This window comes from Mus pahari, chromosome X (genome assembly GCF_900095145.1).
Source record: "Mus pahari chromosome X, PAHARI_EIJ_v1.1, whole genome shotgun sequence".
NCBI classification, from domain to species: domain Eukaryota; kingdom Metazoa; phylum Chordata; class Mammalia; order Rodentia; family Muridae; genus Mus; species Mus pahari.
This window is the reverse complement of record NC_034613.1, coordinates 96,393,547-96,407,143: the sequence shown is the minus strand read 5'-3', so window position 1 is coordinate 96,407,143 and position 13,597 is coordinate 96,393,547. Positions and strand designations below refer to the sequence as shown.

The following is a 13,597-nucleotide window of genomic DNA, read 5'->3' as shown; positions in this document are numbered from 1 at the left end:
TCTATATCTTTAATTTTGTTTTTGTGCCTTCAGTGAATTCATTTTACAGCAAAGGCTCATAATTGCTTTTAGATATCTGACTAAGGAGATATTTTGGAGGTGGTATATATTCATGTTTTGTCCTTAGATTCTTTTTTCAGATTTTCGGACAACTTTTTCATATTAATTTGAAATAAAATAGCCCCTTTTAAAACTCACCCCAAAGCAATGACCCATGCTCAATGGGCTATGTATTTCAAAGGACTACAAATTTGAACTAGAAACTATATAGGAATTTAATTAAACAGCTGGAAAGATTATGGAGCAGTTATTTAAATGAGTATCTAGCTTCCTACAATAGTCTTGACTATGGAATTCAGTTTAAAAGATTAAAAATATAAATGTGGGCTAGCAAGATGGTGCAGTGCATAGAGATGCTTGCTTCTAGGCCCAATGACCTGAGTTTGATCTCTGAGACCCATGTAGTAGGAGAGACCCTCCTGCAGACTTCTACATGTTAGCTGTTATGGCATGAGCCTTGCTAACCCAATGTTAATAAAAACTTACAAAAAAGATAAATATCTACTGAAGAAGTGATTGTAACTATCAGTAATAAACCATTCATCTACTGGAATCCTGGTAATTGCCATTATTTCTTTTTATGTGTGTAGGATCAGCTCTTTAAAACCTCTACATATGACTGAATTTTTTTTTTTTTTTTGCTTGTTTAGACCAGGTAAGCTTTGAACTAATAGAAAGCTACCTGACTTTGTCACTATTTTAACTTCTGTTTATATTAATTTAACCTGTTTTGGCACTTCATATAAGTAGAATTATAAAGTATTTGTCTTTTTGTGAATCTATTTCACCTAAAATAATCTCTCTACATTTCATCCATTTGGAATTGTTTCCTTTTTAAGACTGAATAGTATTCAATTGTGTACTTGTAGTACACTGTTATTTATATAAATGCTGATATATGTGTAGGCTGCTTCTCTCTTCCCATCGTGGCTACTACTACTGTGATCATGCAGTACACAAAGATTCTTTGAGACTTTGCTTTCAGTTCTTTTGATTTTATACCCAGGAGTAAAATTACATATAATATGCTGATTCTACTCTAAATTTTTTGAGGAACAGTCATTTTATAGTAGCTATGCTGTTTTATATAGTTAACAGCACTTTACAAAGGTTCCAGTTTATTCCCATCTATAGCTATGGCAGGATTGTCTTTAAAAATCAAATTCTAGGATATGTTCTGAAGTCTGCTGTGAATTGAACTTGTATTTTTATGATTTTTTAAATAACTCGTATTTCAACAAATAATATATTAGAAGTAGCAATATGCTGATATTTCACTTTGTAGACCTGTCTAGCCTGGAACTTGCTGTATAGTACAGGCTGTCTTCAAACCCCATAGCAATCCTCCTACTTCAGCTTCTCAAGCATCTCTGACTGTAAAAGGAATATGAATTTATGTGTTCTATATTGTGCCTATTAAGTTAGAAACTTTTATTTTTCAGAAAGCATCATTAAAGGGCAGTAACATAGCTTCTTAGCTTTAACTATGAGGGAAGTAGTTTGAAATTTTAGTTCTAACTTTTTTCCTAGGTTACTTAGTAAGATGTAACATACAATTTCTTCTTTATGAGAGCAAAGATAAGAGTTTTATAAAGAGATTTCTAAATGATTGTATAAAAAAAAAAAAACTCCCCTAGGAAATCATTTAGATGAGAACTTTTAATCCTAGATACTTTTGACCAGAAATATTGATTGTAATAAATATCTGGTGCTACATAATATTGTCATGTGAATTTACAGATGGAATAAAGATATATTTATTATCTCACAGTTTATATGGGCTGGGAATATGGGCATGGCTCAACTATGTCTTCTGCTTAGTCATACAAACCTGTAATCAAAGTTTCAGCTCTTCCGCATTCTTACCTGCAGGCTTCATTGGGAAAGGTCTACTTTTAAACTCTCAGAGGTTTTTGGCACAGTTCTTTTCCATGCAGCTTGAAGGCTGAAAATCTGGCCATTTTCCTGAGTATTGACTGGAGGCTTCCCTCAAGTTCTAGATGTTGCTTATTAGCTACTACATACAACATGTTTATAGTCCTTTGTAGTGTGGGTTTCAACAGGACCACTTACTTCAATCAAGATAATAAGGAGAATCTCTAGAGTTGTTGTTTTTCCATAATGTAAACATATAAATGAAATCACATCACCTTTGCAATTTTGTTTTTAAATCCAGCCACAGGTTGTGTTTACCATGAAGACTGCAGCAACGGTTATGCGGGAGGATGATCGCAAAGAGGTGAGGCTCATGGGGAGTTGTCTCCTGCACTGAATGACTTAGAGGTGTCTATGTTTGGTAAAGATATAAGATATCTTTTATATCTTTTTATATAAATAGATATAAAATTATTCTAGGTATTGTGAATGGACCTAAATTTAGATCTAATTCTAGTTGTTTTAAGTGGAGAAAGAGGAGCGGGAGGTGGAGGAAGAAGAGGAATAGGATCAGTGATGATGATGATGAATGACCTTCTCCAGAAGTCAGTACCCATCATGTAGTCTTGAAATTTTATTTGAAAACAAAATTTCATTATTAGGTTAAGTGTATTTTTAATATCAGGTAATATATGCATATAGTCATTTTGCTTCCTGGGTATATTTTAGAGGATCCTAGAGACTACTAACTAAAATGTTAATAATACATATTTGTTGTGAAAACTGATGGCTTATGTATATTTTGTTTATGAAATTATTAATTTATAACACATATTATTTCTTACATTCTCATTGGCATTTTTCTTATTTGTATATCTTTATTTTTTGGTGTTTCCAGACTATTAGAAAATGCTTAAATTACTTTTTAGAAAATTAAATTCAAAGTAGTTTTTATTAGACTAATGAGAGCTTGGTTCACTTTTTTTATTAAATTCATTTATTCACCTTACAACCTAATATCAGCCCATCCTCTCCTCCTTGCACCCCATCATGTAAGTCCTCTCCCCATTCCCCATAGAAGGGAAAGCCCCATGCCCTTCCCAGTCCTACCCCACTCCTGTTTTTTTTTTTTAACCATTTAATTATTTTGTGGTTTTTGAGACAATATCTTTATCTTTTTTTTTTTTAACAGTCCAGTCTTTATCCCCCTCCTGGCCCGCCCTCTGACAGTTCTTCATCTCATTCCTCCTCCCCTGTCTCTAAGAGGATGTCCCCACACCCCCAGATTTTTTTTTTACAATCTTATTTTTTTTAAAAAAAATAAAGTTTATTTTCTTATGGCATTTTGAAAGTATTTTTTCACATGGGTGAAAATGACTTGGGTTTTAGTAAGCACCAGTGATTTCTGTGGTGTTTCTTAGAATGACTATTCCTGTATTGAAAACCTGCTCTTTGAAGGTCAATGAGGTAGGAAAAATTAGGTGTTCTGTTTGTGAGTGGGATAATTTCCAGGATACAGTGATGCTTTTTGACTCATCCCAGTTCATTTTATTTCTAGTTCCTCCAGACTAACAGCTTCATGATAAATTAGTCATAAGATGGTATGACTAGGATGTAACCAGTAGCTAGGTAACAGGAACGTCATCTTTTTCTTTTCATATAGATAATCCTTTTTCTATACATAACTCTTTATGTATAGAGAAATCTGAGAATTTCTCTATTATAAGAACTTAAGAATCAGGATGCTGTCTTCCTGGATTTGGATTATTTGTTGAAACCTGCTTGTTAATGTCAGATCTATACCTTGTTTTTTTAGATACCACATTGCCCAATGTATGGAGATAAGGTATAAGACAGTGATGTCATATACAGAAATTGGGAACCCTGTGAAGAACTGATTTAGAAGGGGTTTGTAACCCCACAGGAAGAAGAACAATATGAACTAACCAGAACCCCCAGAGCTGTCAGAGTACACATGGAGGGACCCATGGCTCCAGCTGCATATGTAGCAGAGGATGGCCTTGTGCATCAATGGGAGGAGAGGCCCTTGGTCCTGTGAAAGCTCGATAGATGCTCCAGTGTAGGGGACTTGAAAGTGGGGAGGTGGGAGTGAGTGGAAGGATACCCTCATAGAAGCAGGGGGAGGAGGGATGGGATAGGGTGTTTTGGGGAGAGAGGGAAACCAGGAAAGGGGAGATAACATTTGAAATGTAAATAAAGAAAATACCCTATTAAAAAAAGAACTGACTTAGAATAGCTCCCTAATTAACTTTTATATTGATTATCTTTTAATTGTTTTCCTGTAGTTTAACTTTCTAACACTTAGAAATTGACATCTTAGAGCTGACAAATATGTCTAGAGTCATCTGAGCTGTCAGAAGTATTAGTAGTTCTTCCTTTTTGTGATCTTTTATTGCTTATCCAGAACTATTTGAAGGATACACCGATTGTTTCATATTTATGACAGTTACTAATAAACCTGCTGTGTTTTACACTTATGGCTGCTAACACAAGTCTTAAATAAATATTCTTTACTGCTTATTGCGGTCTAATTTCTCACTAATGGTTAGTCTGAATTTTGAGTATGGTTAGCATTTTCAGTTATCAAAGAAGTTATTGTATTTTGATGTTGTAGTCCTTACATGTACAGATTGTTGTTGAAGCTAGTACTTGCATTAGGTTAAACATAGAATTAAGATGTAATCTACCATAAAAATAATCTGAAAGAAAAAAATCACATGATTATCTCATTAGATGCTGAAAAAGCCTTTGACAAAATCCAACACTCTTTTCTGTTAAAAGCATTAGAGAGATCAAGGATACAAGGCACATACCTAAATATAATGAAAGCAATGTACAGGAAACCAACAGCCAATATTAAATTAAATGGAGTCATACTTGAAGTAGTCCCACTAAAATCAGGGACAAGACAAGGATGCCCACTCTCCCTGTGTCTATTCAGTATAATACTCGAAGTTCTAGCTAGAGCAGTAAGATGACCAAAGGAGATCAAGGTGATACAAATTGGCAAAGAAGTCAAGGTATAACTATTTACAGATGATATGATAGTATACATAAGCGACCCCAAAAATTCAACCAGAGCACTCCTACAGCTGATAAACACCTTCAGCAAAGTAGCTACATACAAAATTAACTCAAAGTAATCAGTAGCCCTCCTTTATACAAATGATAAACAGGCTGAGAAAGAAATTAGGGAAACAACATCTTGTACAGCAGTCATGAATAATGTAAACTATCTTGGTGCAACTCTAACCAATAAGTGAAAGGTCTATATGACAAGAATTTCAAGTCCCTGGAGAGATTGAGGGAGATCTCAGAAGATAGAGAGATTTCCCATGCTCATGGATAGGCAGAATTATTAAAGTAAAACTGACCATCTTACCAAAAGCACTGCTGAGAGCTCATCTGAGTTGTTTTTCAAATTCTGGTATCTTCCTATTGTTACTGGTTAGTCAGAGTTCCAGTATGACTTCTTTAGTATTCTAAATAGGATTTTTAGTTGATAATCAGGAAGAGGTAGGCTTTAATTCATCCTACTGTCTGTCCATTCATGAGCATTGATTAAATTCCTTTTTCACTTAGACGAATCTGCTGTCATTTATTTTGCAGACTCCTCAGATAAGTGAATGACAGACTTTCTCTGTAAAAAGCCAAGCAATAAATATTAACACCTTGTTATAGTGTCTCTGTCACAACTTGTAATACAAAAGCCATCATAGATAGGAGGCAAACAAATGAGTAGGACTGTATTTTAGTAACGTTTATTCAGGAACAGACAGCTAACCTGATTTGGCCCATGGGTTATAGTTTCTCATCCCTTGATCAAAGTCCTCGGTATATTTAAGTTTTTAAAATTAATGCTTGAATACATGTAATTTTCCACTAAGCTTTGCATGTAAAGAAAAAGTTTCCATAGCTGCTTAAATCTCCTCTAGTTTAAGCTTTGTTCTGTATGCTATCTTATGAATTTAAAATTGAATCATAGGAGATTTCCCATTGCACAATCATGTGAAATTGTTCCTATTCTGACTTTCTTTGAATATACTAAAATGAATGTCTATGAGATTTATTTATATGTGTAGGGTCATTCATCAGTCATGGCACAACCTTAATAAATATGTAATGAAACATAAAACTCTAAAAAATTAAGGTTTCAAGGGCGATGTGTGAACTGTATTAACAATTTTCCTTTTCTAAATGCTTTCTTTGGATCCCTTGACATTTTGTTTCTCAGTAACTTGTTTGAATGGTAAGGGAAATGCCTTGGGCTATTTTTTCTTAGTTATTATTATTGTTTTAATACTATTGAACTTCACATTTTGAACATTGTGTTTCAGGTAAATGATCTGAAAATGGTTGATGAGCCAATGGAAGAGGGAGAGCCAGTTTCTTGCCGGGTAAGTACTCTTGTTAATTTAGTAAACATCATTTGTAGCATATAAAGAAGGTTAATATCTGGAAAGGAGAGAAGCTTTTATCAATTATAGAATTGTACTTAAGTCAGTTGGTGATAAACATAAATTTTTTGAGATAGTTTCTTGTAGTCCTAGTTGGCTTTAAACTCAGTGTAGCTGAGGCATCCTTGATTTCCTGTTGTTCCAACCTCTACCTTCTTGTTTCTGGAATTAGAGGCATGTGCTACCACACCTCATATCTGAAGTTTAAAAATGTAATGTTCTCCTTTTATGCAGGGACTGGGTAAATAGTGTATCACAGAGCTCCATTCCTAGTCTGTAGTCCAGGCTCACCTTAAACATGTAACACTTCGGCTTCACCTCCACAAATACTAGGATTGCAGGCCTTAGTCATTAAGCCTGGTGTGTATGTGGTTTTTCAAAAAACAGCTTTGTTGAAAATACACAGGCAAAGGAATCAGCACTTATAAAATATACAGGCCATAGGAATCAGCAGTTAGAACAAATGGTATTTTTACTTGTTAGTACATAAGAAATGTGGATATTTAAATGCAGTGTTCTCTGGATTAAACTTAAAGAGATTAACTTTAACTTTAGAATAAAAAGGAGATCTATCTTTGACAAAACTGGACTATAAAAATAGCTTGAAATATTTACAGTCTATTTTCTAGCTATCAGAAAGGATTGAATATAAGGCATTTCAGAAGTCCCTGACTAGTTTTCAACGGTACTTAACTATTAGGTCATTGTATTTAAGGCCTATGTAAAAGACTTAATTTATAAGATCTAGATTTGGGGAAAAGTATTCTTAAAATTTTATGGAAGGTCAGACCTATGTAGGCATTTCTATTAATATTATTTCATAGTTACCATCTTTATAGATATCTTCATAGCCTTATTTTTTTTTATGTAGAAGGAACTTCAAATACATTATTCTGTTAGTTTCTCTTTATAATATGGATTTGAGCTTTGGAGAAGTTTTGTCTTTTAGCAGGTAGGTAAGACCAGTAAATAATGGAATCTCTCTCCTGTTAGGTTACTGAATTGCATAGATACGAGTACCATTCTTATTTAGTTGTTGTAGATAATGTCAGGAAATCCCTTATAAAACATCTCCATCAGTAAATTAACCTCATATCGAAACCAGCAGAGGTATTTGAATTGAGTTTAAGACTGTCCTTTGACATGTTCTTTGTTACTAACTCACTAGACAGTGACTTTAAACATCCCTTTGAGTTGGGGTTAACAATATGATAGATATGATATCACTTTGACATTTGTAATTTAGTAACATTTTAATATGTTATATTTTAACTTTGAGAATAATAAAATATAAACTTCTATCAAAACACCTAAAAATATACAGATAGTATGAACCTTAAAGGGTACAGTGATATTCGTCTTGATATTTTTTAAAAGTATCTACAAAAGGCATTGGAGAAAAATGGCTCATAATTTTGCAATAATCAGCAAGGAAACACAAGGTCTGTGCTACAGGACATAAAAGCGTGTAGATTCATATATACAGAGATACATATATATCATGTATATGTATAGTTAACACAAAGTTGAGGATATAAACCTAAAGGGTATCATATATTTTCCCACCACCCCTTTGTATTGGTTTTACAAGACAGGATTTCTCTGTGTAGCCCTGGCTGTCCTGGAACTCACTTTGTACACCAGGCTGGTCTCAAACTCAGAGATCTACTGGCTTCTGCTTCCTGAGTATTGAGACCAAAGGTGTGTGCTACCACCATCCAGCTGATATTTGCCTTTCTAATTTTAATATGAAAGTATACTTTTAAGTAGGAAGACATTTGATATACATAGTGCTAGATACAAATATGACTTGCATACTGTCAATCTCAGATTGTATTAAAATTTGATTTGTTTTATTAACCAATCTTAAAACCCTGTTCTTTGGCAGTTGATTGATAAAACACTCAGTTTGTATCAATAAAACTATAGAGAATAAGGATGCCATATGAATTTGTCACTGTTTATGATGGTTTTAATGTAGAATAAAGAGCTATGCTTATATATTTCATTGGATTGTTCATAGCTATTTTTTCAACATTTTTTATTAGATAATTTATTTACATTTCAAATGCTATCTCGAAAGTTCCCTATACACTCCCTCCGCCCTGCTCCCCTACCCACCCACTCCTACTTCTTGACCCTGCCATTCCCCTGTACTGGGGCATATAAAGTTTCAAGACCTAGGGGCCTCTCTTCACAATGATGGCCAACTAGGGCATCTTCTGCTACATATGTTCATAGCTATTTTTGTGGTTGACTTTTTGTCATTTTAAAATAGTGTGGGATTGTAGATGCTGGTGTTCAATGTATTGATTTTTTTTAAAGGTTGTTTTTAAATATTAACCTGGGGGGCTGAGTATATAACTCAGTGGTAAATATATGCTATTATTCTAAATCATTGTGTTTCATCCCCAGTACTACACACATGTGCACAGTTGCAGGCATGCATGCACTCACACACAAAACTGAATTACTGGTATTTGCCTAGTGGCCTAAAACTATTTTGTGTTTGAGTCATTTAGAGATCTAAGCTACTCTATCTCACTTATTGGTACCTTAGACTTTCTTATTCACTAGATATCTTTTATTCAGTTAAAAGAAGTAACATTTAACAAAACTCAGACTCTAAATATCTGATGTAGATAAAAAGTATCTGATATAACATTTTACCACCTAGTCCTCTGCTTCTAACATTGTCAAAACTAATAAAAATAAGCATTTTTTTCTCCATTAGCAGATGGCTGACATGACAGTCAAATGACATTTGACATGCTGTCAAATGAGCATAGCTATATGTATTTGGTAGTTTGTGATTTGTTTGTTTATTTTAAATATATGATATTGTAGATTCATTTATTTTATGTGCATGAGTGTTTTTGCCTGTATGCATGTATGTGGATCATGGGCATGTCCTTGGAAGTTAGACGAGGGTATTAATTCCTATGGCGCTGGAATTACAGATTGCTGTTGCATACCATGTGGGTGCTGGGAATTGAACCCAAGTCCTTTGCAAGAATAAGTGCTCTTAACTACCAAGCTATCTATCCAGTCTGATTTATGTGATTTATATTTACTTTTTAAAGCTTCATAAAATATTTCTTATTTAAAGCTAACAATGCCTTAGGGATTTTAAAGGACATTTTTTGGTTGTGAGCCTAACCTTTAATGGCTGAGCCATCTCTCCAGCACTTAAAGGAGGATTTTTGTTGTTGTTGTTTTAACAGTTACATACCTTGTTGATTCCACTCCTACAAAGTAACATATTTAGTTTCTAAGTTTATTTTTATTAATCAGAAATAAAAATGTCATGTTTAACTAAAATTACACTTTAAAACTCCTAATTAATTCCTCCATAATTTAGCTCCAAATTTCAAAATTTAAAAACCATGTTTGAAATAGGTCTCTTATACAAATTCTTTCAAAAAGTCGTTTTTACATATGTTTAATTTAAATTAACATAAGACATTGGATAGATGCAGAGTATTTGAAGCCTGTAATATGTGCTTCATTTGTAGATTTTGCTTCCCTGTTTTCATTTGTGTTCCTTTTGGGGAACATTGAAGATTGAATCTAGGGACTAGTTCCTGTTAGGAAGGTACTAGTGTTCTACTAGAGACCCATCCCTGCTTTTACTTTTAGTTTTCAGATAGGTGTTCACTAAATTATTCAGGTTGGCCTTGAACTCACTCAAGCTGGTTTTGATTTACTTATGATCTTGGTTTACCCTAGTATGTAGATGGGATTACAGGCCTATGCCCCAGAGCTTGTTTGCCTTTCTATTTTCATGGATATTAAGTCTTATGTGTTCTTTAGTATTTTGTTTTCTTGCAGTTCACGTAATCAATTTTCTCTCTTCAATGTCCCTTCTTTAAAAATCTCAAAAACTTTTGTTCTACAAGTGTAAAAACTTTGATGAACAATCACTACTCAGTACTCTTAGACAAATACTATTATGTGGAGTTTATACTTCTTAAAAATATGATAAAATAAGTTCAGTAACTTAATTTTATAGAAATTTTTGTCTTTTTAAAAGATCCCTGTGTGATTGAGATCTGATAAAGGTTTCATTTCCATTTTTATAGAAGAGGAAACAAAGACTGGTATAATTAGAATAAATCACCCTAAGTAAGAATGAGCTTGCTGCCATCCTTTAGTTTGTAATCATCAGTATAAACTTTGCCATAAGTATTCTGTGCTTATTTGCCAATGCATTCATTATTTTAATATATTTAATTCAAACTAGTAGTACATAGTTATTTGCATTATTATTATTGTTAGCCTTTGTTCAAACAATGTTGATATCTGGCATGACCTTCAGTGCCCCTATATTATTCTCTACATGTTCTCCACATGTATTTCAGCAAAATGGTTTATTTGAATTTTAAGGTTTTTTGTATTCTTTTGTTTTTGTTTTTTTGTGTGGTGGTTGTTGTTGTTGTGGTGGTGGTGGTGGTTCTGCCACCACCGCCCCCTCCTCTTCCTCCTCCTCCTCCTCCTCTTCCTCCTCCTTGCTTTGTTGTTGTTGTTTTACCAAAATAGCATTTCTGCCTTGAAATAAAACAAATGCTTGAATAGATGGATGCTACATTATTACATAAAGCCTAGTATATTTCAGCCTTAGACATCCATCTTTGGTTAGCCTTTTGTTCTATAGTCTTGTGAAGCTCCTGTATTTGAGTTGTAATAGATTGCTACTAGATTGTTGTCATCTCCTTTTCATTCTAAAGGCTGATTTCTTCTCCATAAACAAATCACTTGTCAAGTGAATGAAGCAGTAGTGTATTTGACTAATTGGTTTGCGCTTACCAATGCTTTTTTTTCTAGTGTTACAGCATTCCTGGCCTTCTATATTCAAAACAAAAATGACCAGAATATAGAACTTGAGGTTCAGTCTTTTAAAGTTCTTCATTATATTGAATATATTTTAGATATTTGGAGAAATAGCTAACACTGTACTCACTTATGCCTTAGATTTGCCATTTAATATGAAAAATATAGTGAACTCTGGAAGTTATTAAGTTTTTATTTTTCAATAACAACTTCATTTTCACACATCAACTCAGAGTAGGTACTGTATATATTTTCTAGGACTGCCCTAACAAAGGACCACAAACAGAGTGTCCTAACTGTCAGAAATTAATTTTCTCACAGTTATGGACTTCTATTAAGTCTGACATCAAGGTGTTGGCAAGATTGATTTTTCTAAGGACTTTCTCTTGGGTTTGTAGGTAGTTTCTTATTGCACACATCTTCGTGTGTGTGTGTGTGTGTGTGTGTGTGTGTGTGTGTGTTTGTGTGTGTGTGTGTTTTCATGGGATTTTTAAAAACCATTATCATCAGTCATTTTAGATTAAGGCACAGCCATAAGTTATTATTTTATCATAATTATCATCTTAAATGTCCCAGTTCAACATATCTGGTTTGAAAGGACTCAATTCACCCTGTCATAAACATCTTTTCCTTTTGTTTCTCTGAAGGGAAGATATTGTGTTTCTAAAAAAGTTACCTTCAAATATGAGTTTTACCTTTGTGTCTCCAGGACATACATGGTAATACAGAATATTAGCTAGGAAATATTGTGTTGAGTTAGTGAATAATTAAATCATATGGTACATGATAATATTCTAACATAAGGCATCACAATTTCTACTGGAATAGAGAAATTTTGATACATTTATTACAAGGTTAAGTTTAGTACACATTCACACAATTACATTGATGAAAATGTATCTACTGTCTTCCTAGTTCTATTATATAATAAAAATAGCACTTGAAATGTAAATGAAGAAAATAACTAATAAAATAAGTTATAAGTGTATTCAAAAATAATATATTTTATATTAAATTATATTTTACTTTTGTAAACTTAAAAATACAGCAGTATGAGGACTGTGGCTGTAACTCAGTAGTGAGGGCTTGCTCCTATGCATAGTACCTTAGATTCAAGTCCCATTACTGTGCACACACACACACACACACACACACACACATCTTTAAAATATACATATTGAATTTTAATATTTTCTATTTTACTAAAAAACTAAGAAACTTGCTTTATAGGTTAATGTATTTTTGTTTTTTAAAGCATGCTTCAGATCACTGACAATATAAAAGGATTTTTTCTATTTTGATGTATAAGGCATCCATTAATATTCTTTCAGAATTATTAATCATTTCTAATTGATTTATGTAGAGACCACAAATACTTAGAATTAGAAGTCCTCTACTGATATACTTCCCTTAAGAGTGAATGTCTGACTTTTCTGTGTCATTGATGTTATTTTAATGTCAAGGTGTCTAGTTCATTGGGGCCATTCTCTGGTCAACATTTAACCACAGCCAACATTGATTGGTTAACCAAAGAATCAAAGAGCTAATAGATAAAGAACATTTGACTTTAGACATTACAGAACTGAAGTTTGAGTGTATTAATTTTGTTTTCTAGACAATGAAAGGGTTAGCTCAGAGATAATTTCTTTAGCTTTGCTATTTTGTGATATGGAGTTCATGTGGATTAAAAAAATTCTGTTAGCTATTGTTCTTTCCATAGGGACTAGAATTACAACTCCCTTGAGTGTAATTTTAAACCTGAGAGGAGTCTTCTATTATGGGGTAGAAATACTATCTGGGAGGATTCCTTTCTTTCTCATATATATGGTAGGAGACTTGTATATAGATTATATTCAAATTAAGTAAGGTTCATGGCTTGGAAACATTTTGAGTTCATAAATCATAATTTTTTGTGAATTTGCTTTGCATTCATCTGACTAGTTAGATATTAAAATACTTAAGAATAGAGCAAAATACTATTTTAAAGGACTTTTGTGATTTTTATGTTTGCTGTCTCACAATTTGCAAAGTTTTATCTTTACTTTCTTTGTGTCTCTGTCTCTTAAGCTACACTTTAGTGGGGATTGTCAACAGTTTGAGGCCCGTCTCATCCACATAGCAAGTTCTAGTCTATCTGGGTAGACTTAGTAAGACTCTGCCTCAAACAAACAAAAACCCACAAGAAAGGAAAGTGTATCTCTGTTAGATGTCAGGAGATGAGACTATCAATAGTCCATAAAACGAAGTGCTTGACTTACGGAATTTATTATTGCATAACTTAGGGTGTGATTTTGTTGTTGTTGTTGTTGTTTTGAAATGGAACTAATCACAAGATGTTGGAACTGTGCATGAGT

At 33.3% G+C, this 13,597-nt stretch overlaps 1 protein-coding gene across 1 annotated transcript in view; it reads left to right on the top strand.

The window, feature by feature from the left end:
* Rps6ka6 (ribosomal protein S6 kinase A6) overlaps positions 1-13,597 on the top strand; it is a 141,400-nt gene that overhangs the window by 74,178 nt on the left and 53,625 nt on the right. The window contains exons 4-5 of the mRNA XM_029534362.1: positions 2,237-2,299; positions 6,294-6,353. Of these exons, the coding sequence (XP_029390222.1) occupies positions 2,237-2,299; positions 6,294-6,353 (123 nt within the window). The remainder of the gene's footprint in view (positions 1-2,236; positions 2,300-6,293; positions 6,354-13,597) is intronic.